The sequence below is a fragment of the Antechinus flavipes genome, chromosome 2 (assembly GCF_016432865.1).
Source record: "Antechinus flavipes isolate AdamAnt ecotype Samford, QLD, Australia chromosome 2, AdamAnt_v2, whole genome shotgun sequence".
Classification (NCBI taxonomy): Eukaryota; Metazoa; Chordata; class Mammalia; order Dasyuromorphia; family Dasyuridae; genus Antechinus; species Antechinus flavipes.
Window position 1 is genome coordinate 376,371,932 of NC_067399.1, and position 21,978 is coordinate 376,393,909.

At 40.0% G+C, this 21,978-nt stretch overlaps 1 protein-coding gene across 7 annotated transcripts in view; it reads left to right on the top strand.

Annotated features, from left to right (window-relative positions):
• BEGAIN (brain enriched guanylate kinase associated) overlaps nucleotides 1-11,845 on the top strand; it is a 269,374-nt gene extending 257,529 nt beyond the window's left edge. For 6 of the 7 annotated variants that reach the window (XM_051978363.1, XM_051978366.1, XM_051978364.1 and 3 more), the window contains 3 exons: nucleotides 3,015-3,122; nucleotides 6,264-6,347; nucleotides 9,642-11,845. In XM_051978363.1, the coding sequence (XP_051834323.1) occupies nucleotides 3,015-3,122; nucleotides 6,264-6,347; nucleotides 9,642-11,027 (1,578 nt within the window). In that variant the 3' untranslated portion in view covers nucleotides 11,028-11,845. The remainder of the gene's footprint in view (nucleotides 1-3,014; nucleotides 3,123-6,263; nucleotides 6,348-9,641) is intronic. The other variant, XM_051978365.1, reaches the window with a different exon arrangement.
• Nucleotides 11,846-21,978: the final 10,133 nt, after the last annotated feature.

A 21,978-nucleotide genomic window follows, 5' to 3' on the forward strand; every position in this document is an offset into this window, starting at 1 on the left:
GAGCCAGCTGTACGCCAAGGCAACCCGTTTCACTTTAAGGAAGCTTTTCTTTCCTAAAACTTGCCCCAGAGTGCCCAGTTCTGCCCTCTGGGGTCAAGCCGAGCAAGTCTCATCTCTACACGTGATAAATTTGAAGTTCTTCCTGAAGAGGAGGAAGCTCAAATGTAAGAAGTAGTACTTGTCCTCCAAGAAATGACAGAGTAGAACCACAGAGTTCATCCAGAAAGGGTAAGAAGAATAGGAATGATTAACAACTTCTTGCTTAAAGGTCCTGAGGTACCTATGTGTCAACCTGATAGCAATAGAGGTGTTTTCTAAGTTATGTAGATAAGACAAATAGCCAAGATGTAACAACAGATCCTCCTACAATTTGCCAATATGGCTAATTAGTATCCACTTCTTTGATTTGTGCGATCACATATGATACTTCCAGAAAAAACCCAGAAAGTATTGCCAAAATTGACGGTCTTAGACAATAAACTGAAGGCCATAAAGTTGTATTGTATTGTAAAGTATTGAAGGACAATAGGTTATTGATTTTTTCCCCCTCACTACTGCCCATTAAAAGTAAAAGATCAAAATTTGTAACTCAGAAGTAAAAATGAATGCTAAAAACCATCTTTATATATAATTGGGGGGAAAATAAAACATACTATTTAAAAAGACAAGAGATCTGAAAAAAACAGATTAATTTAGGCAGTAAACATCTGGATAATAAGGTGAGACCTGAGAATAATATTTAGATTTTTGAACCACGAATTAAAAATATAGGAATATATATACATATATGAATATATATGTGAATAGATGACATTTCAATGGGAATAGAAAATAAAACTTGTCTGAAAACAACTCTAGTTTTCTCTAGAGGTTGTAGGAGTCCCAGGACAATAGGAACTACAGTGTCTTAGGAAAAATAACTTTTTTTGAAGGAGGAAGTTCATGTTTCCAGCAGCAGGTGAAATCCTTAGCAAAGCTCCTACAAAATAGCAATATTCCTTGGAGAAGGCTGACAGTCTGATTTCTATGGATTTCTCCTCCTTCTAAGTAAAACCAGTGCATTATTTATACAGTGCAAGCCCAGTAAAGAGAGATTTGCTCAGCAAGTTCCAAAGCAAGTTACCTCACCAGTAAATCTAAACCATAGGATGGTTATGTCCAAGACTTGAAGAGACTGGGAGACTGAGATTGAGAAGGACTAACTCTAATGGTAGAGGAATGCCCTGAGAGCATCCCTAGTTTTCTTCTTAGAGATGAGATAGAGAACTATTTGAGCCCTCTGTGTTCCCATATTAGTTTAGAAGCTTCTCAGAGATCTTAGGATCATAGGCATTTTTTTTGTGTGAAATAAAAGCTATCCCATACTTAATATTCAAATTGAACACTGAATATGTATACTGAAATGTGGAATCACATTTGGGGAAACCTTAGTTTTAAGTCATTTGTAAGCTTTGTTTCAGAGATTTATTTAGAGGTTTGGTTTGGGGTTTTTTTTAGAATTTTTATTTATTTAGCGTTTTATTTACTCTGGGCTATGGGCAGAGACAAAGAAAGTAAAACTGAGTTCATGTGAGCCCAGATTTTGTAAAGGTCCTTGAACCATGTACAATATGAGCAATTAGAGATTAGTCAGGGCCTACAAGGAATATCTAAAACCAAATCAGATTGAGGTTTCTGACAGAGATCTTGTCTTTAGTAAGCAGGAAGTTGGCTTAAAAATAGACTAAAATTTGAGGGCTCTACTTATTTTGTTGGTTGTTCTGTGAGCCTGTTTCCTTGGAAGATTGGATTTTGATGGTTGTAGTGAGGGATCTCCTTCTGGAGAAGAAATGTTTGTTACAATAATTGTTCTGAGAACTCATAGACTCTTTACAAGTGAAAGGAGAAAAGTCAATCTCATAAAGTGTTTTTCTCAAGTCTAGTGACAAATTATATGATGTCTTTGCCTTTCTGAAAGAGATAAATGTTAAGCCTCTGAAGTTTCAGCTAAAAGAAAGATGGCAGAGCTTGCCATTTCTATCATGGGGAAGAGGCAGTATCTCAGCTGTTGAGTCCAGCTAAAGCCAAAGTAATTTCCCCAGTGAAAACATACTGGGCAGCATCCAGCAGTGACCACAGACCAGCAGAACACTGTCAAGCATGAGTCTCAGAAGACCAGCTGGAAACAATACCTAGAAGAGACCAGATTGCATGCCCATACTCAGAGGCTACTGCCTGGAAGAAACCACTGGGCTTCAGGTCTAGTGAAAGAAGAATGAAGACACAGCCCAGAGACTTCACTGGTACTGTCATACCAAAGTCTCCAACAGTGCACTTTGGCCATGGGTTCCCTATTTGTGTGTCCTGGATACATGAGTTTCCTAAGTGTGTGCTCCTCCATATTGCACGTCGATTTGTCCCACTGATGGCATGTACATTTGAGGGAAAATATATTCCAGGTTCATCGACATACGTGGTTTGACTTTTCTTATTGTAATAGTACTTAAATTTCTTCTATTGAAATAGATGAGTAACTGTTCTTTAACTTAAAATTTTGTAGTTTCATTAGGGAAATTTAGAACGGATCACCTAGCCAAGGTATTGAACTCAAGTGACTTTGATTGAGATGAACTTTTTTCCACTGGGTCAATTTCTTCTCAGAACTAAACATGTACAACTGTGAGATTTTATCTTTTATCCCTAATCAGTTTTGGCTTGACCATAACTTTTCAGAATCTGATTATTTCATATAACATCATGTTATTCATTCCTGCCGTTTTATGTACTTGGCAAATTTGATTATCTGTGCCTACATCATTTTGCATTTCAGCTGGGGACTGAGCCACAGGATTCCCTTAACCTCTTGGAAATTATGTTCTTGGGATTTTCCCCTCCTAAGCAATGAAGCCCTGGGCATAGATAGCACTCTTCCTCAGTGTTTCTCCTCCCCATCCGCCACGAGCAGGAGGGAGCTCTAAGCAGCAGCCCCTCTCCTGAAGCAACCCTACTGACCACAGCTCCCTTTCTGTGCCCAGGGTCAACACTATGAAGAGGAGAAAAGGGCCTTGAGCCATGAGATTGTGGCGCTCAACAACCACCTCCTAGAAGCCAAGGTGACAATAGATAAGTTGTCAGAGGACAATGTAAGTATTGATTTGGGAACCATTCCCGAGCTACCCAAAGTGCTTGTGGGGAAGAACATTCATTGTATTTACTCCTCCCACATAGATATTCTTTCATGCTTGACTAAGTTTGCCTAGTCCTTGCAAGGTGAAAAAATTCAGAGAAGGGAGCTCAAGATTTTGGCTGTAGAAGAAAGTTTCTAACTCTCAAGAACATTGAGGAAATTCTCCTTTGGTAAAGTTTCATGGCCTCTCATGAAGCATGAAAGAGTTAACTATCACAGGAATACATCTAGAACATGGCAGAAAATGTTCTCATTACAGATATTCTATCTAGTTTGGGGGATATGGTCCCAGAGCATCTAGATCCTAAAGTGAGGGAAAGAAAAAAAGTTTGAAGTTTAGAGGGGGAAATATTAATTGAAATAGAATGGTTTTTCAAACTATAAAATGATTGCTATAAATCAGAGCTGGCCTTGTCCATGAGTGGAATAGACAAGTAACTCTCTACAGAATTATTTCAGGGATACCAATAATGTCCTGATAGCCAAAAAAATCTCTTCCTGTCTGCTAAGAGGTGTCCAAAAATCTGCCATTAAGACTTCATCCTTTTAACTGGAGACTTGGACCCTTGTTACAGGGATGCCCTATGTTGTATTCATAGTATTTGAAGGAAGTACATGAAATGTTAGAACTGAAAGCAACTTTAGAGCTCATCTAGTTCTAGTTTGACAGAAAAGAATGAGAGGCCTGAGGAGATAAAATGGCATTGAACCTAAGTCCTCTGAATCTAAATTGAATTCTATCGCATAATGTTTTCAGGGAACTTGCTGTAATCTCTTTTTAGTTTTTGATATTTGAGTGTACATGATCTAGGAGCAGATTTGAATTGAAGTGGGGGTGAAGATAATAGTGGACAAAGGAGTCAACTTTCACCAGCTATGTGGGGGGAAGGGAGAAGAAAAACGGTATATGGACAGGTGAGATAGCCTCAACACAACAATGTGGCTGTTTGGCAGTACTGACAAGGGATAATATGTGATGGATACCCTGATTCTCCAAGGGTTAAATCTGGCATGTAAAGTCCAGTGCCCTCTGGACTATGCTGGGACCATCCAGCCTTGAAATAAGGAATGAGTTTTGGATGGAGTTTGTTCCCATAGCAACTATGGGGTTGTTGAACCATCACTAAGGGTGGCTTTCCATCCAAGCCCATCATACAGCTATGTGAGAGTAATAGCAAAAACTATGTGCACATGCAACAGAGATTTTTAAATCTATAAATTTAATAGTTGGTGTTCCTACTGTTTGCATCTGTTTTCCCAGCACCCAAAAGGTTGATAGTAACATATAGGTTCATCAGCTTAGATTGGGGTGACATTAAAGCCAATTCCCTGCCCCCCCATTCATTTCCTTCCCAATATTCTCTTCTGTCACTTTTATATGGTAAAATATAATAGAAATAAAGTAATAGTTCATATTTCTATAGTACTTCCTGGTATAAAAAATGCTTTCTTCACAACAGATCTGTCAGGCACAGGTCTATTAGGTTGTCCAAGTATTATTTCATCCTTTTTACAGAGGAGGAAATAGAGACTCAGAGAGGTGTTGATTTACCCAAAACTATTTACGGTAAGTAAATATCATTGTCAGGACTTGAAACCATGGCCTTCTGAAGTCCAAGTCCAATGTTCTTTCCTTATACCACTAACTTCTAGGACGTGATTTCCCTGGCATAGAGTAGTATGAAACATGAATAGGAAGTGATCCCTCACTCAACACAATGGTATTCCTAAGTCCTCCAATAACAGAAGAGGTCATCTCTCAGAGAAACACAAACACATCTGGCTCTTTTCCCTTCCCATAGTGTTTCTGCTGACCATATTCCTCAAGTCATTTTTAGAAAGAACCCAGAATAATTTGGAAACATCACATTCTCTATCCCATCTATCCCCAGAACCAAGAGGAAAAAATACCTCATTCTTGAGAATTTGTTAGCCAGACTTGTGTGAAACAAGAATGTTGTTGAGAGGAACTTGGCATAGAAATTAAACTGGACCTCCGAGGTCACTTCCAAATTGGAGATTGTGAGTCTGAGATTTGAAAGTTTGGAAAGAAATATGTTTCTGTGGCCCATAGCAGGGCCTTTAAATGCAGGGAATTTAGACCTTTGTTGTCTAGACTTGAGCAGAGGACCTGCCAGACTGACCTAAAAGGTCAAGAGAATCTAGGGAGGGATTTAGGGAGGGACAGATGCTCCTTTTGGTGAGATAGAAGGAGTAACAGTGAGGTGCCTCGATTCCAGAGAGATCGGTAAAAGACATATGTCAGCCTACAAAGGGATTCCAGGAGGCAGTCCCAAGCTGCCCCTTGGTCCTCTGGCTGGAATGAGTTGGTCTCCTGTCTCCATTCCCCGCCATGTACTTCATTTTCTGCTGCTTCTGCTAGGTGCCCCTAGTCTTAGATATATCATTGCAATGCAATGGCTTTTCTGGGTCTCTTGGTCTTTGTGCCTTATTTGACTATCCTTTGGAAACCATGCGATATAGTAGGAAAATGCGCTGTACTTGGCATCAGAGGACCTGGGTTCAAATCGAAGTTTTCCTCCTTTTTCCTTGTATAACCATGGGCACTTCCCCTCCCATGGCCTCAATTTCCTCATCTATAAAATGAAGAATGGGACCATAAGACCTCTGAGATCCCTTGTAGTTCTAAATGGTAACTTCCTTCTGAATCCTTTTCAGAACATATAAGTTCAGAATTCAGAGGAATTTTAGAACCAAAATATTCAGAGGTCATAAAAGTTCTAAGTTTAAAGAGACATTAGAATATAAAATGTTAAAGCTCAAAGGACCTCCTTCATTGGACAAAATTAAGAACTGTAAGTAAAGGACTTGCCTTGTCTCACATATGTAGTAGAAGATAAAAGTGTTGTATTTTTTTCTGTGTTAAAACCTTCCCATTATTAATCATGTTGCTTTCCTTTAAAAAAAAATTATACTATAAATTATTCCCCTATGCTCTAGGGAAGCCAGGTTCAAGTGCTGAACCCAAGAGCAGAAGAAAATGGTCTGTTCACTTCCCAGGAGCCTTACTCTGGTCACTACCAACAGTGAGCCATCTTGAGCCCCCTGTGCCAATCAGCCTTCTCTTGTTTTTTAGGAACTCTATAGGAAGGACTGCAATCTAGCTGCTCAGCTGCTTCAGTGCAGCAAGACCTACGACAGGTCCCACACAGTGTCAGAGGTAATGTGACCAACCTTTGTGCCTTTGCCAAGAAACCGTGTTGACTGGGCTGTGGGCACTGTGTGGTAACTCCCAGGGCTCTTATCCTAACAAGAGCTGGCATCTGGTGGGGGGAGTTATGAGAGGGGAGTTTAGATAGAGCAGGCTGCCGTGTAGAGGGTGGGCAGGCTAGGGAGCTGAGGACAGGGAACCTTTCAGGTGGGAAGCTTTAAGGGTTCTGATTCTCCTTTTCCTTAACTGATACCAATACACTAAAGACAGGAAAAACTGTGAAAGTCAAAGCCCAAGTATAATTCCAGATCTCTTAAAAGACCTTTATTGACCCTATATGGGGACTAAGACTTCCCCTGAAATCAAGCTTCCTGCAAAATCTTTTTATCTAAGTATATTAAATTCCTAATCCAATTGGTCTCAAATAACCAAGACTAGGGCAGACAGACCCTGAAGCAGTTACCATTTGTTATTTCTATTATAAGTATTTCATTATTAGAATCATTATTAATGGTCTAGAACAGATGTGTTAAATTCACAGCAGACTGCTGAATGTAGCCAAAATTATATTAAAATTGGGAAATGTTTAACAAAATAAATAAAAATACAACATAGATAATGTTCATTTGTTGTTTTCTAAGTCAATATATAATCTTCAGAGACCATTTCTATCTGAGTTTGATACCACTGGCCTGGGAAAGGACCATTAGAAACAAACACAGCAATTAAAAGTCTTCATATGCCTCCCTGTGCTGAGGAGTTATTCCTGGGTCCCCCGGAATTTCTGGGGGAGAATTAGCTCCTGGGCTATGATATTGGAACTAGTGAGCTCCAAGTGCCAAGTGAGTGCCAAAATGAAAAGACTTCCATTATGGCTTTAATGTTCACCTTGGATTGAATTGCGCCCAAAGAAGGAGACTCTTCTGAAATAGCCCAATAACTCTTCTACAGGCAGCTCTGGGCCTTTCTCCCCTCACACTGTTTCTTCTTCAGCCTTTTGTATTAACTAAGTAAGTATAAATATAGGATCATAAGTAGCCTGATTCTTGAAAATTAAGAAGTCACTTTGACCAAAGAGGCCTGTTCAGTGGCCTCTCCCTCCCTGCTTATGTCTCAAGCATTCACTTTCTAGGAAACTTCTCACCCATTCCTTATTCATCCCACTTCTTCTCTTTCCCTCTCAGTCTTCTTGTCATCTTATTCCCTTCCCACAAATCTACTACATCTTTGTTTTTTTATTCTTTTCCCTATTATCTCCTTCTTTTACTATCCTCTAACTTAATCCAGACAAAGCCCTATAGAAGTAATTCTCCACTTTTGAGAATGACATATTCAAATTTCTAAGAGTCAACAAACAAATCACACATTTTAAAAATTTTCATTATTATTATTACCTCTTCATTAAAGGGACATCATGACATAATAAATGGCCTCCAAGCCAAGGAAGCTTGGGTTTTGCTCCAGCCTCTGACACATATTGGTTCTGTGACTTTAAGCAAATCTCTTAATCCAGTGATTCTCAAACTTTTGTTCTCAGTAGCTTTATACTGTTAACAATTATCGAGGATCTGCCCAAAGAGTTTTTATTTGGATTATTTTAATAGTAATTTACCTTATTAGAAATAAAAATTAACTTTGAATTTGTAGACTCTCTGAAAGGATTTCAAAGAACCCCCTGGGATTTTCTGGCCCATACTTTGAGAACCACTGTCTTAACCTCTCAGTACTCTTTGCAGAAGCTCTGCAGAATAAAGATTTGCAGAAAAGTTAGTAACCTGCCCTGGTACAGGGAATTCCTTCATCAGTGAGTTCTTTGTTCCAGTGATACTCTAGTCCTCATCATCAGAAGAATAGTCCTTTTTTTTTTTTTTTTTTTTTTTTTTTGGACTAAGGCAACTCTTTTAACTGCCAACTATAAGGTATTGAATAGATTGTAGTCTCTGTCAAAGAAGGAAGTCACAAACCTTGAAGTAAAAAGCAACTGCTTACACTTCTTTTTAACACTTTTAGCTTTACAAAGTACTTTCTTCATAATAACCCTGTGGGGCAGGGTGATGCCCATTTTGCAGATTATAAGCCCAAGGCTCATTGAAGATTGACCCAAGGACACCCCACTGATACACAGCAGAGCCTGGATTCAAACCCTCATGTCACAAACATCTGCTTAGTGTTCTGATAAAACAAGTTGTTTGGAATATCTTGGAAGGAGCACACACAAAGCACTGACAAATAGATCAAACAGTAGTGTGATAATTGTAGAGTGCCTGCCCCAGATCTCTCTCTCTCTCTCTCTCACACACACACACACACACACACACACACACACACACACACACACACACACCTGGGATACTGGAGGCACAATTCTCTTGATTTTGTCCTTGGTGGTAAGGCCATCAGTCTCATTTTACTTGCCTTTCTTCTTCAATCTTTGTTGCATCTGTAGCTGCTGTATCTAATATTGCTGCTGGCAGAGCCTGCCTCTGGCTATGGTGTCAGCAATATTACCTGCCTTATTTCAGGTGGTGGTGACTGAGGGAAGGGAATGCAGAGTATAGGAATGGAATGAGAGTTTGGTTTAGGGGCTGCCTGAGAGTTGGGGGATGAGGTATGTCTAGCAAAGAGCTGGGGGCAGTGAATAGAGAGGAATCTTAAAATTTCTCTGTGTTTAGAAAGGCAAAAAAAGCCTTCTTGGCTGAAGTCCTCAATCTGGAATTCTATTGAGATGCCCCAGTTATGGTGGGGCAGAGAAAAAGTAAGGAAGATGAAGGAGTGAATAAAAAAGCACTTTTTATTGAGCTGCAGAAAAAGACTAGATTTTGTACATTAATAGAATTTAGAGTTATCAAAGCTGGAAGGTCTTCAAGATCATCTAGTCATCAACTGTCATTTTAAAGACGGCAAAACGAAGACTCGAAAAAGAGAAGAAACAAGGTCTCCCAGCAAGTCCCTGGCAGAATCCCGACATTTATGTTCCTGTCCCCAATATTTCCATGCTATTTGTAAAGGTTGGACTCCTCTTTGGGTAGGGGGATGAAAGGGAGACAAAGTGGAAGGAACTTTTTCTTGAAATCTAGGTCTAGTTCCAGAGCATCCCAGAAATATCCAAAGGTTTTTTCGTTTTAGATTGTATTCCTCCACAGTCCCTCACTAGGCCCCCAGGCTGTTTTATGAGCACTCTGTGGAAATCTGTATCGTGCTCACATTGGTCTGGTTGGAGGCTGAGACTGACTTTGACCCTTTTCTTTTCTCTCTCTCTCTCTCTCTCTCTCCTCCTTCCCACTTTACCTCCCTGTGTTCCAGCTGCCATCTGACTTTCAGGAGCGGGTCAGCCTCCATATGGAAAAGCATGGCTGTGGCCTGCCGGCCCCCCTCTGCCACCCATCCTTTGCTGACACCATCCCCACGTGCGTCATTTCCCAGGTCCTGGAGAAGCCTGAACCCAGCAGCCTGTCCTCCCACCTGTCCAATGCCTCAGCCAGGGACCTGGCCTTCCGGGATGCGGCCGAGAAAGTCAGCCCTCGGGCTCAGTTCAAGTCCGACATCTACTGCAGTGACACGGCCCTATACTGCCCCGAGGAACGCCGGAGGGACCGGCGGCCGAGCATGGACATGCAGGTAAAGGACGTGGGCTTTCTGCGGTCCCAGCACTCCACGGACAGCACGGCGGAGGAAGACGGCTTCCACTCAAGCTTCTCCCACGAGGCCTTCCCCGAGTACGTGGCCTCCCTGCCCACCTCCAGCTCCTACTCCAGCTTCAGTGTAACCTCCGAAGAAAAGGAACATGCCCAGGCCAGCACGCTGACAGCTTCTCAACAGGCAATCTATCTGAATAGCCGGGACGAGCTCTTCAACCGACAGGCAACTGCCGCCTACGAGCGGCCCTGCAGCCCGTGCTTTGCCACGGTCCAGCCCCAGCCGCACGTGGAACTAGGCCCGGAGGGTCAGGCCACACCCCCCTTTGTCAGGACGCTGTCCCCCTATGCTGGGGACCCCTTCCGCTTCCCTGTCACGATGGAGGCGCAGCAAGCCCTGGTGGCCCAGAAGCTTCGGAGTGAAAGCCGAGGCGCCCACCGCTCGGATGAGGAGCTGCCGGGCCGGTGGCGGTCTCTGACGGTGGAGGACATTGGGGCGTACTCCTACCCTGAGGCTGGCCGCATCTCCCCCCACAGCTTCCCTGAGCAGTACTTTACCGGCAGTCCCGGCAAGAAGGCAGACAGCCGAGCCAGCCCCATCTACCCGAGCTACAAGGCGGACAGTTTCTCAGAGGGAGACGACCTCTCCCAGGGCCAGCTGGTAGACTCCTGCTTCCTGCCCCAGGACAGCAACATGAATCTGAACATAAGCCCCGGCCGCCCACCAGACCAACTGCCTGCCTACGCCCCCAGTGAGGCCGGCAGTGAGAGGCTCACGGTTCAGATGTGTGGGGACGGCAGGGTAAGCCCCGCCCCTGAGGGAAGTCCCAGACTGGGGGGCAGCTACGCCAATGTGAGCCCGGCGAGTTCAGCCGGCTCCCTCGAGCCGAGTTCCATGGAAGCGTCCCCAGAAATCCACCTGTCTTCTAAGGAACCAGGCCTCCACCCATCCATCCACAGCAAACAGCCACAGTTCCAACGGACTCCGAGTACCGGCCTGAGCCGGAAGGACAGTCTGACCAAAGCACAGTTCTACGGGACCCTCCTCAACTAAGCCTCCCCCCGAATGCAATAAGGATCACGTATGTAGTGCTTGGATCACCCGTCCCAAAGTCCAGCAAGAAAGAGAGAGAGAGAGAGAATGAGCGAGAGGGAAAAAGGCCGAGAACATTTTCTCCTCTTCCCCACCCCTACTCATTTGCCCCTGGGGATAAAAAGTTTGCAGCACCAAGAGCATTTTTTTCACACAAACATCTTTTCCACCTATGAGATGAACCCCCTTTTATAGATCTAAACTATTTTTATAAAGAAAAGTGGTATTTATTAATACACAGCCTCCAGCTCTCTGGACAGTGAGCTGTCTTTTCCCTTTGAGTGCATTTTCAAACAAAAATTTCCTTTATTTTTCTGCATGAGGGCCACTTGTGCCTACCTCTTGGAGGGAAAGGATGGAGCCACTGCAGTAGAGAAACACATACACACACACACTAGATAGAAATTTCCACAAACCACAGAACAAAGCAATCCCAGGAACTGTCCTGAGTAAAACTTGAAAGGAAAGGGAATTGAAAAAGGGCAGGGCAGGGGGGAGGGGAGAGTCTATTTTTAAAAGTATAAAAGAGACAAGCCCCAAGGTCTTTCATAATATTCTATTTCTGAGTAAAACCTGACTGCACACAGTGAGGCAGGTATTTTGTTCTCCTAGCCCATCGTGTTTCTGCTTTCCTACTCTCAGTTGTCTTCTACCTCAAACATAATTGAGGTGTTCTTTGTCACCTATTTTCTGTAGGCTTGCCTTTATATCGTCCATGATGCATGCAATGTCCCAATTAGTACTGTATTTTGCATTACTTAATAAAAGAAATTGGTGGACATAGTTTGAGGAGTCTGGTTTTTGACCTCATGAAAAGTTTTTCCCAGAAAAATGAGATTATTAGCATTGTTTTATCCAACTTCTTTCCCTCAAAAACAACAATAAGGATCTGACAGGAAGAGAGAGAGAGCACTATGTTAGATGGGATAGGCAAGAAAACTGCTTCCTAATGAAAACTGAGCCCAAAGGCAGATTGGGGGTGGGGATTCTGAACACAGAGGGTAAAGACTTGTTCATTTTACAGATGTTTATTAAGTATTTACTATATGCAGCTAAATGTTATAATAGATCTGGGTTTTTCATACTTTTTCCATTTGTGATCCTTTTTTGCTTGAGAAATTTTTTTTCAACCCCAAGTGTGTAGGTATATAAAATAGGTATACAAATCAAGCATTTACTGAAAATAAATCATAAAGAAATTTGTTTTAAAACAACTCTTTGTTATACATATAATTTTACCATTTATTAAACACAAAAGTAAATTTGCATACTAACAAGATGAATGTGATTGTTTATTTTTACATAAAGAAGTAAATCTTGGCAGAATATTTGATACTGCAGAATGTGGAGCATTCAAAACACTTAACTGTTGCCAAAGTTTTCACAACTTCCACATTCAGTTACATGACCCCATATGATCACGTTGACCATTATTTGAGAAGCTTTATGATAGAAAGAATACTGGTCCTAAAGTCAGGAAAACTCATCATTTTGAGTTCAGTTATGACCTCAGACACTAACTGTATGACCCTCAGCATATCGCTTAAGCCCATTTCTCTCAGTTTCCTCATCTGTAAAATGAGCTAGAACAGGAAATGGCAAATCACTCCAGTGTCTTGGTCAAGAAAACTCCAGATGGAGTTTGGAGATGGGCATGGTTGAAACTATTGAATAACAAAAAATTTGCAGACCACCATATCAGCCACCGGGGAATTCCAAAGTTTAGATTATTCATGGTTCCTGTCCTCATGGACAAGATAAAACAAAATCACCAGGTTTTGGTATACTGTTGTTTGGTCAATATATTAGGTGCAAATAAAGTATTAATTGAGAACTGAGGGGGAAGACCATCTCAGTTAACAGGCATAGACACTGGATTTGGAGCCAGAGAACCCAGTTCAAATCCTGCACATGCATATGTCACCTGTGTAACTTCAAGTTATCATTAAAGGCTCCATAGTGGCATTTGATTTGGGTTTATAAAGATCCTGGGCGGGCTCCAACCTAGTGATCCAGGTTTCTGGGGGTTCCGAAGACACTGCTGACAATGAATTTCATAGTAAACCCTATTGTAGACAGTGGTCCTTAAAGAATACAGAGTGAGTATTTATATGTCCTAGTCTCTGCCTTGAAGGATGATAATACCTTACATTTGTTAAAGCTGAATGTAATTTCTAGGAGTTGCCACACACATGATCCCATTTGATCCTTATTAAAATCCTGGGAGGAAAGCAGGGCAGGTATTATTCAGATGATGAAACAGACCAAGTGACTTCCAAAAGAGTTCATGGCAGAGCTGGGACTTGAAATCAAGCCTTTTGACTCTTGTCTGCCATGCCCAAACCTCATGCTTACCTTAGCATATCACACTTTCCCCAGGAAGCACATCCTCTTTGCTCAAGTCATATATATATCATGGAATTGTAAGATTTACAGCTTAGAGATTATCTCACAAGTCAGAAACCTGAGAAAATTCAGTGACTTGTATCTTATCCCAGCTCAGAAATCAGGTAGCATTTTTGCTTGAACTATGGATTCTAGCACTTACTATTTAATCTTGCTTTATAGTATCATTAGCAATAAACATTACTATTGTCTATAATATATAAATATGCTATGTTAATACTGAGGGTTTGTGATTTGGTCAGCATGAGTTTTTTTTTCCACTAATGGGGACTGTACTTTTTCTCTAGCTTTAAGAGATGGTCTTCATGAGTCAATGTGACCAAAAATTTCATTGCTGTAAGGCTGACCTGGTGGTAAGTCTCTCTGAGCTTAATTGGTCTAGTCTCTAGAAGCCAAATTATTGCTGAGGCTATTTAAGGGCTTTCCAGCTTGGCAGGAATGCTTTCAAGCCAGCAAGTGCCCTGATGGATTCCTTATTATGGTTTGTGGTGTTTTGGGTGGTTTCATGCAATCGTGTTAGAGGACCAGAAGAGATGGAAGTCTTTTTGTAGAACTCTTACCATCCCTTGAGAATGAATTGTCTATTAGATCAGGCTGCTTTGAAGAGACTCCATTTGGTATGATGCCTAAAGGACCTGAATTCATAAATTGGATTTTCTTTTTTAACTCTTTCTCTTAAAAGCAAAGCTTGTAAGAACAGCTTTCAAGTGTTTTAGTTTCAAGACCTACTCAGGTAAATTCATAGAATTAAAATTTAGACCTAGAAGGGAACTTATCACCTGGCCCAAATTTTTCATTTAACTGATGAGGAAACTGAGCCCAAATGAAGAAGACAATTACTTAAAATACCACAGATATTAAACAACAACAATAATAATAGCTATATAAAAAAGAGGGCATCCAGGTGGTCCAATGGAGAGAATGCCAAGTCTGAGTTTAAATACAGCTTCAGACCTTTATCAGTTAGGTAAGCACTTCATCCTGTTTGCCTTAGTTTCCTCATATTTAAATGAGCTAGAGAAGGAAATGGCAAACTGCTCCAGTATCTCTTCCAAGAAAACCCCAAATAGGATCACAAAAAGATTCACACAACTGAAAAACAACTAAACAACAATGATAGTTGACATTTTATTGTTTACAAAGTGTCTTACAGATACCTTTTCATGATCTATGAAGTGTTACAGATACCATTAACCTCATCTTATGTTTCAGGAAACTGAAGTTTAGGGAGATTGGAACTGCCTGCTATCGACATAGGTAATATGCTGGGTTTCAAGCCCAGTCATAGTATCATCATAAATTAAGAGCTGAAGAAGAGCTCCTTGATGTCTCTCTTAGATAAGTGATTTGTCTTGAACTTGCACAGGTGACATGTGACTGAAGCAGGGCTTGAACTGTGTTCTCTGACTCCAAATCCAGAATGTCTGTGCTGGTCAACTGAGGTCTTGCTGTAGATGGTGTTTGTGTGTAGCATGATTGTGTGCAACTTGGGTGTATGCAAGTATGTGTTCTGTTTTTTATCTGACCGTGAAAGAAAAGACACCATTATTCTCATTAATAATAATATCTCGCCATTCCAGTTTAAGGCTTCCAAGGTACTTTCCTCACAACACCCCTGTGAAGTAGGTAGTGTAAATATCTGAAGCTCCATCTTAAAGGAAATTGAATACAGGTTTAGAATGTAAATTCTTTGAGGTAAGAGACTGTTTTTGTTATTGTCTCTGTGTCTTCAGAATCTAGTACAGTAGCTTGCATTTAATACACATTAACAAATGTTTGTTGAACCTAACTGAATGATATTCTACCCTGTATTTTACTTATCTATGTACATGCCATTGTCATTCATCCAGTAGTTTGGAAAATAGAGAACATGGACTGCCATTCTTTTATTTTTTTCCCCTAATGTCTAGTGCAAGTGGTTTGCATTACAGATGCAAAATAAACATATATGTAATTTGAATTTAAATTTGGTATGACTTACATATGGTCATATATGCAAGTTTTAAGTACTTATAGAGCATTACTTTGGGAGATAATAAGTTTCCCATCATTGGAGGTATTCAAGTAAAGGATGAATCACTATTTGTTGAGGGTGACAGACAAAATTCAGGTTGGACTAGTGTCTGTTTACAGATAAAATTCAGTTTGGACTAGTAGACCTTACAGGTCTTTTTCCAGCTTTAAAATTCTCTAATTTCTGTGTTGACTTATCAGAATGAAAAAATGGATTTTGCTTGATTAGGATAGAGACAGAGAAAAAAATTCAATTCTATTAAATGTTACTGTGATCTAGATAATATACTTGCTCTAGAGATAAAAGTTAATACAACACAGCCCCATAGGAATATGTTACAACTCATGAACCAAACTCCAGGACCTGTGATTAGAGTCCATGTCATGAAATCACATCTACCTGGGACCACTTTGTGATTCCCTGTGGGTTTAAAAAAAGAGGGAATCTCTTATGATGTTATATATTCCTTCTCTTCAAACTGGGCACAGTAGCCTTTTCTTTTCCTGTGGACCCTTTATATATTTGTCTTGCTGGAAGGTTTATTCCCTAACTTATTAATAACCCAGCCCAGAGATACCAATTTTTTCTACCAATTCAATTCAATTTACCAGATGCCATTGTAGGTCAAATTCAGCATTGAAGATCTAAAGACTGAAAAATTATAGTCGAGTTTAAATCTAGTGAAGAATAAGATGTATTTATACAAATAACTGTGATACAAGATTGACGGTGTGACTAAGGTAAAGAAGAGATCCAGACAAAGTACTCAAGGGAAAACTTGAGGAATTATTTCTTGAATCTAACCTAAATTAATCCAAGTATGGATGAGATTTATAATTGAAAAAACCCTAAAGGTCACCTAGATCATCATATCACTTTCTCATTTTATAAATGAAGACATTAAAATCTAAGGTCACACAGGTTGTAAGTTGAATGGACAGGAGTTGAATCGAAGTCCATCCACTAACTTCAAATCTTACTTGCAGAAGGGGCAACATGCTAGCTCTCTTGATGCAAATTCCTAGTTTTGGAGAGAAGCTTTGGCCCAGAGGATATCCTCCTTCAAGCCAGCTTGCAAAGTATGAATGCAAGTATATGTCCTGACTTTGTTGGGACAAGGAATTGTATGTGTGTCTGTGCTGTGCTGTGTTTGTATATGAATCTCAAGTCCTCAGTGATGAGAATGACAATGTCTCTCATCCCAAAAAATAGTAGGCTCAGGGTTATTGCTGACCATTGATGCCATCTCATTTGGCCTTAAATTTCCTTACTTCACCCATCTTTGTACTTTTGTCTATAGTTCTTACCAAAGAGAAGTCACATAAGGTGGGCAGTAGTACTTGGGGCTTCACTCAGACTTGTTCCGAAATGTCCTGTCATGAGTTGTCATATGTATCAATGAGGGAAGTTGCTTTCAGAATTTAATACTATTTCTGCCCCCACAAGGCTCAACTGGCAAGACTTTTCCCCTCTATAGGCCATAGTTTTCCCATGTGGAGATTGGACTCAATCACCAAGGTTGCTCCCAATTCTAAAATCCTTTTTCAAATTCTAAGGAACAACTAAGTGGCAAAACTATAGAGTATCAAGCCTAGAGTCAGAAAGACTCATCTTCCTGAGTTCAAATCTAGCCTCAGACAACCTACAAGTTGTGTGACCCTGGGCAAGTCACTTAATCCTATTTATCTCAGTTTCCTCAACCGTAAAATGAGCTGGAGAAGAAAATGGCAAACCATTCCAGTAGCGTTGCTAAGAAAACCACAAATGGTGTCATGAAGAGTTGAAGACAATTCCTTTATCAAAGAATAAAAAGAAAAACCTGTAAGAGCATTGTTGATGATTCTATCTAAAGCTCCTTTCAACTCTAAATCCTGTACTTCTATCTGCCTGTTGCTTTTTATTATCTTTACAACACAGAATGTACTTTGCTACTACAGTTTGTGAAGGCAAGAATTCAATCCAGTTCAATTAATAAAAGCAGTTATTAAGCACTGGCCACTGTGATGGATTCTGAAAATACAAATGTAATCAATGAGACAATGAATCTTATACTTCACAAGGATCATGCATTATATAACAAATAGAAACATACAAAGTATGGTTCAAGAAGCAGAGATATTGGAGTGGCAATGGGAGATCAGAGAAAATCAGCAAAGTATGAGAAGAATTATTTTATATTAATATAAATATATTTAATTTATATATTTTATATGTATATGTATATATGTATACATATGTGTGTGGGTGTGCCTAATGGTAGCCATCTCCAGGACAGGGAAGCTTGACAAGAAAAAAAAAAAGAAAGAAAAAATATAATCTCTATAAAATGTAAACTCTTAGAGAAAGATAATTTTATTTTTAGCTTTGTTTCTCTATTTCACAGATGAAGAAACTGAGGCTCAATCAATAAATTTCAGTTGCTCCCTGTACTTCTGAGATAAATGTACATATTCTTTTGTTTGACATTTTTAAAAAGCTCTTCCCAAGCTGGCCCCTCCTTCCCTTTCCAGTTATTTACACATTATTCTTGGTCCAGCTATATTGTCTGGCTTGCTTTTTCTCAAAAATGATACTTCATTTCCCATCTCCATGCCTCTACAATGGCTGTGTTCCATGCTTGGAATGTCTTCCTTTCATTCTTCTATTTTCTGGAATCTGGCTTTCTTTAACACTCAGTGCAAGCACCACATACTTCAAGAGGTCCTTTCCCAGTGTCCTCAAGTACCTTCTCTTCCAAAATTACTTTGTGTTTTATTTGTATGTGTTTTGCATGTGTAGAATTACATTTTACAGGGGTTATAAGCAAGGTATAGATAAACAGAAAATAGTTTCAAGAAACAGAGTACTAATAATTGAGGGAAGTATATGTGGGAGAAGGTGGTGTCAGAAAGGCCTCTTGTAGGAAATTGGCCCCAATTGTTTGAAGAAAGATAGAAAATCCTCAAAATGCTGGTGAACCTACCATCCTTATAGAGCAGTGATGAGTATGAAGCACGCATACACTGAGCATCCTTTCCCACCTCATTTTTGTTCATACTGTTCTCTGAGTGTTGAAAGTCTCCCCTTAGCCTCTTCCATATGCCCATTCTTCAAAACCCTGTTCCAAAGTAGCTTCCTTGGGGTAGCTAGATGGTGCAGTGAATAGAGCAGTGCTCTGTCCACTGTACTGGTCTTAGGGTCAGAAGAACCTGAGTTCAAATTTAGCCTCAGGTACTTAACACTTCTAGTTGTATGACCAGAAGTCACTTAACCTCAATTGCCTCACATAGGAAAAAAAAATTTTTTTTTTAATCAAAAGTAGCTTCCTCTAGGAATCCCACTAAATCATAATAAATGACCGTTTTTTCCTTGGACCACAAAGGTCACTGACTCTTTTCTCAAGTTATATTTATTCAGTTCAGAATCTTATCTTAAAAACAGGGACTAGACTTGTAATGTGGTTGCTTTAGGAAACTCTCCTTTGTTTGCTGCATGCTACAACTTTTAGTTTCAGAATTTCCTAGAACCCTGGAAGGTTCAGTAATTTGCCAGTATGTATCAAAACTTAAGTATTTCTGGCTAGAAGGCCAGCTTTCTATCCAAAATATTAAGCTAACTTACCTGTCTTCCTTTTTTTTTTTTTTTTTTAAACTAAATTGTGAATTCTGGGACTTCCCTCCCTCTCAGAGCTAAGCTCAGTATCAGGAAGAAAGTAGGGGTTAAAGAAACATTCCAGAAATATTTATTTTGGAGTCAGAGGTGACCTTCTAGCCATTATGAATAGAAAAACAATAGTACCCTATCTTTTTGCTCTGGGAAGAGGCATTCAAAAAATCCAACTCTGAAAATCCTTGGTGGCAGGGACTATGTCATCTTTATATTCCCAAACTCTGTGCAGACAGCCTCAAGCATGAAAAGCTATGATCAGGTAAGGCAGACTCATGCTGCACATATGAAGACAGATCACTAGCCTCAGCTCCATGCAGCCAGGGACCATTTTCTTTGGTAAGCTTCCCCTACTCCAGCACTCAGAATGCAATTAAGAATTTGCTGAATGGAATCAAATACTTCATGGCTTCATAGAATGCTGAATGTCAGAATAGGAAGGAACTAAAATCCAGGTCATATATGGACTAATTAAGTGCACTTTTAAATTCACTAAATTATTTTAATTCTCTAAATTTTCTAATTTAATTCTAAATTAAGTGTTCATTTTAGTGCTATTTTCATTATAATTTAATTCATAAATTATTCATAGTAAACCCAGTAGAAATGTACAGTTCCCATTTTAACAAATGGAGTCAAAGTGAAAATGGGTTGCCTCAGATGATAGACAACTTGGAGTTGTCACAGAGGCAGAGGTAGAAGGGACTACCTGTCAGATATATTGGAGAGGGGACTCCTCTTATGACTCTACTGGTTGGCCTCTAAGGTCCCTTCACCTTTGAAGGCTCTGTGGGGACTCCACAGGCATTCATTTTCTGTCTTTTACAATGCACTTAACATATAGTACTTTGTTGTCAATACTTTCTCGGATGCTTTATCCTAGCACAGAGAAGGCCCTGTTCTTAAAGACTAAACCAGTGGAGGATAAGGTCAAAGCAAATACTCCCAAGTTGAGAAAGCCTTTAAGCATAGGCCTGGCAAAACATTAGGGGAAAGTTCATCACCTTAGAGATGGGTTTCTTTGACAACAGCAACTCATAAAGTTGAGGTTGCACGAAGGAAAAGCCCACACTTATGAATCTTTTGGAGTTTCAAAGAAAAGCATATTTCATTTTTTCAATTATATATTTCTTAAGAACAAGGACTTCTTTATCCCTCACAACTCTAAGTACAAGGGCTGGCTCAGGTGCTGAAGAATTGTTTGTTCAACAAATGAATGGATGACTATGGCAGGGAAATGTCAGTGCTATAGAGATTCCATATCAAAGAAGGCTGTTGAGTTCCTTGGAGACAGATCTTGTGGCTTCATTAACCTCCTCCCTCCCCCCAACCCAAGTCAAATATTGCAGCATGATGGAAAGAGTCCTAGATAGACTGACTAGGTCTGAGTGAGAGTTTTTTGTTTTGTTTTTTTAAAGGTGCTTATCAAATGCCCTGGGGATATAATACAAACTAGTTAATCCCTGCCCTCAAAGAGCTTACATTCTAATAGGGGTAGACTGCACATTTGAGGAGGAGGAGAGGGGAGAGCTCATCACACCTTCACATCATGAAGAAGGCTAGAAAGTGCCTTATTGGGCCTGTAACCAGAATGTATAAACAAAGAGGACAAGTAAAAAATTCACCATCAGATTAGTCCCAGAGTCCCAGAGGTCACAGGGATGGGAGTCTAAGAATCAAGAGAGTTAGTGTTTATTCTTAGTTGTGTCACTAACTGCCTGCTTTGTCCTAGGCAAGTTGTTTTCCCTGAAAATGGGTGGGGTGGGGTGGAGGATAGATGTTCTCTAAAGTCCCACCTAATTCTTAACATTAGTTCAGAATTTTATAACTTTTATATAAGCTAAATATAGCACAAATAATTTCACAATTCTATATGTAAATAGATTTTTATAATTCAAATACCTCTTTCAGCTATGATATCCTTTATTCTAAAGATCTTTTTTGGTTAATTATGTGGTTCAGAGTTGGCTCTGTGGCTGTGTCTCAATAAAGATAAGTATGTGGAGGAAGTATTGTCCAGTTATTCATTTTAATTACAGAAAGTTAGACTCATTGGGGGAGGAGGAGAGGGGCACAAGACATGGAGGGAAAGGAAGAAAGGAAGTGGAAAGGGAGTAAGAAAAGAATATTCTGAAGGCTGGCCCCAAGGAGATTTTATAAAAGCCCAACTCTAAATGCCTTGCCAACAAAAAGGGAAATAGTAGGCTGCAGATGTGTTATATTTGAGAAAGTGTACATCAATCTCCTAAACATAACAGCTCTCTCAAAAATAGGATCTGCATATCAGCTTCCTCTGGAATTGAGGATGTTAGATTGCTATTGCCTTAAGGCATGTAGATCCCTAGTATCTTAAGATCCTAAATTGTGGATATCTCTCTTTTTTTGGCGGGGTTTGATGTGATTTATTATTCTTATTTTTGCCCATTCAGTAGCTCTTAGCAGCTAAAAATAGAAGAGCTCATTATCTTTCTACATCCACACATTAGGTCCCTAAAACTGAGGGCTGTTGGCTATGCAAACCTCCTGTCTATGTTAATAGCAAGCTGCTCAGAACATATCTCAGGCATCCAATCATCCCATTTAACTTCAATGTTTGCTCTCCAGAATTAAAGGGGAGAGGAAAGGAGGAGGTATGAGAAATGACAAGATAGAAGCATTTTACACACTATGTGCATTTCAATGTGAATCTACACTCTTAGAATTCTAGTTAAAGTTTTTAAAGGGGGAAGGGGAATCTTAAAAATCATTTTGGCCAATTCTTTTTTTTTTTTAATGAATGAAGAGGCTTAAGACCCAGAAAAGTCATGTGGGGCAGGTAATAAACATCAGAGTTGGGATTTGACCCTA